The sequence below is a fragment of the Echinococcus granulosus genome (genome assembly GCF_000524195.1).
Source record: "Echinococcus granulosus chromosome Unknown EG_S00004, whole genome shotgun sequence".
Classification (NCBI taxonomy): domain Eukaryota; kingdom Metazoa; phylum Platyhelminthes; class Cestoda; order Cyclophyllidea; family Taeniidae; genus Echinococcus; species Echinococcus granulosus.
Genome location: NW_020170384.1, coordinates 2615373 through 2617893, shown reverse-complemented (window position 1 = coordinate 2617893; position 2521 = coordinate 2615373). Strand labels below are relative to the sequence as shown.

The 2521-nt window shown below is 46.4% G+C and overlaps 1 protein-coding gene across 1 annotated transcript; it reads left to right on the top strand. All coding sequences in view use genetic code 11, as the record gives it.

The window, feature by feature from the left end:
- Positions 1–495: 495 nt before the first annotated feature.
- On the top strand, positions 496–781 carry EGR_01240 (Calcium-binding protein SPEC 2C; the record flags this gene model as incomplete). The annotated part of the gene is made up of 2 exons (XM_024490489.1): positions 496–500; positions 580–781. 2 exons carry the CDS (start codon positions 496–498, stop codon positions 779–781), a joined length of 207 nt encoding a protein of 68 aa, XP_024355308.1.
- Positions 782–2521: the final 1740 nt, after the last annotated feature.

Sequence of the window (2521 nt, the reverse complement as noted above, 5' to 3'; positions counted from 1 at the left end):
ACTTATTCTTCTCCAATGCATTCACTATTGTATTGCGCTGTTAGTTTCTAGTATCTATTAGAAGGTAACTGAATTTGTCTTCAACAATAAGCCAAGGGATGGTAATAATAATAAAAGGACCCAAGCCCTAAAGCCTACTACATCGTTTTTCTGTTTGTTTGATTTGGGTTGACTTCACGCGCCCACACTGAGAATACACTGGGGAAAAACGGGCAAACCGTCTGTACTCCACAAAATTCCATCCTTAGCAAACCACGTCTGCCAACCCCAAAACACGTACTAATCACTTTGACCAATAATATTATAACCCACAGGAGTCACCAATCAAAAATACACTCGCTACTACCCAATCACCGTTCTGTGTTCATACACCTCACTCTCATTGGTGTATGGTGGTGGCCAACCTACACTCGGCAAAACGCGTATATAACAGAGGCCTGCGTTCGGGTAGCTAGCAGTCTTCGGTCTGTCTGCGTTTGTCGTTCCTGCCGTACTATGAGGTAAGTATTCGTCTTTCTGTCTTATCAGGGGAGGCGGGTCTGTGGGTGACGCCCCATGTTTAGTTTTCCCTTTTTTTAGTCTTCAGAAAACTGTTGAGAAGCTTTTCGATGAGTTGGACAAGGACAAGTCGGGCAAGATTAGCTGTGCCGAGCTTAAATCCGCACTACAGTCGTGCTCAGCAGAGCCTCTCGATGACGACCATGTGAAGGCTTTCTTAGATAAGCTCGACTCCAACAAGGACGGCGAATTAAGCCTAGATGAGTTAATGGCTCTCTTCTAAGCTCGAGATTAAGTTGCTCGGGCTTAGTCTTATTCTTCGTACCCCCTTTCTCCCTCCCCTTAATTCACCGGTCTATATACTTTGCAAAATTTCATTGCCTTATTGAGAAAAGTCGTGCTTTGTCATACTATTATCAATAAATACTGAGTTATGAGTGAACACAGGCTCGTCATTTTCCCAATTTCGAGGTAGGGGTTGGTTTGCAAGTCCGGGGCCTGCGGATGTAAATCGCCTTCCAGGTGCATGAGTAAGCACCCGTCGCGTAAATACATGCAAAGACGTGGCTTCCACCGGGTGCGCGTCTGGCGGTGTGCCAACACACGGGAACGAGTCGACACCGATTGTATGCAACCACGGGGACGGTGGGTTAGTCGACACGATTCTGACCCGTGTACAAGTCGAGGGCGACCGCTGTTTGGTTGCGGCCTGATTCTATCAGGTCGTTCAAAGACCCCGTGTCTTTCAGGCCCTGCTCCATTATTTTACATCACCCTTCACCTGATTAGGCAAATGTTTTGCAGTTGGGCGTACCTTACATTTTGTCGTCGGTCGGTGTATCTTTTGAAGTGGTCACAAATTGGATGCTTTACGGATGAGTCGACCCTTTTGCTGGAATTGGTCTTGGAGGTAGATTAACCGCCAAAGTGCGGGCTTCTTAAATTCTTCCTGTACGACATCTTTTCTCACTAAATCAACTGCCTCTCGATAGCTCAGAGATGTCCAATTACTAATAAACTGGAGAACCCTTTTACATTTGTGTGAGGTAGGATCTGGCCCAACCACCTGTCAAAAATTGATCAGGCACGCATGTTACATTTACGTGACGTCGGGCTCAAATAAGAGAACCGGAGTGTCGTAGGTAGGTGACACCGCTAGCGAACGCAGTAACTCACACACGTTGCGCTGCAGCAAGCAACTTAACAACGAACTACACATCTCCGATCCAGTGAAGGGTGTTGCCATCGCCGCCTCTTGTGCGAAGGCGGATTATACAATGGTTGCCCATCGGAGCAAGAGGACATTCAACCACACCAGAGTTTCCACGGTCAGGGTATCTCGCATTCCAAACGACTTTTTCAGGAAAGATTTACCCAAATGCAACGTTTTAAAGTAGTTTCTTCTAGCTACTTCCCAATTTCATTCCTTCTTTCTGCTTCTTTTCCAAGTTAATGCCACTCCAACTAAGTCTATTTGGGTCTCCCTTAATTTCCATCTGATACTACAGGAATGGTGAAGCCATATAAACCAATCTAACTCGGAGCATTGCATATTTAGCGACCTGATTACTGATGCCGGGACAGTGTCAAACTTTGTGCAAAAAAGAAGTCATGGCGTTTAAACTGTATTGGATGAAGTAGGCTTTGCCACCTCCCCTTTGTCTCACCCAGACTTTCAATTAGACAGGACGCCTGACTCACACGATGGAAAGCAAAAAAGAGTCGGCATCTAGCCTTTTTTACGCCCTCCCGTCAGGACATCGTTCGGCGTCTTCGTTGCCGCTGTAGCCTCGTGTGTACACTGCCTGAATTATCTGGTGTCATGCCTACGTAGTAAACATGTGACACGGCCCTTTGTCAGTTTGGGTTACGACAAATGCAGGCAGGCTGTTTGGACGAAAAGCAATGCAGAAGACGCAGGACTTCCACGGTATGCGAAAAAATGCATGCTTGGTTATTCCGGAGACAATTGTATTGCTGTTAAGTTATACCAGTACAATCACCGAGCTGCGGTGACTGAACG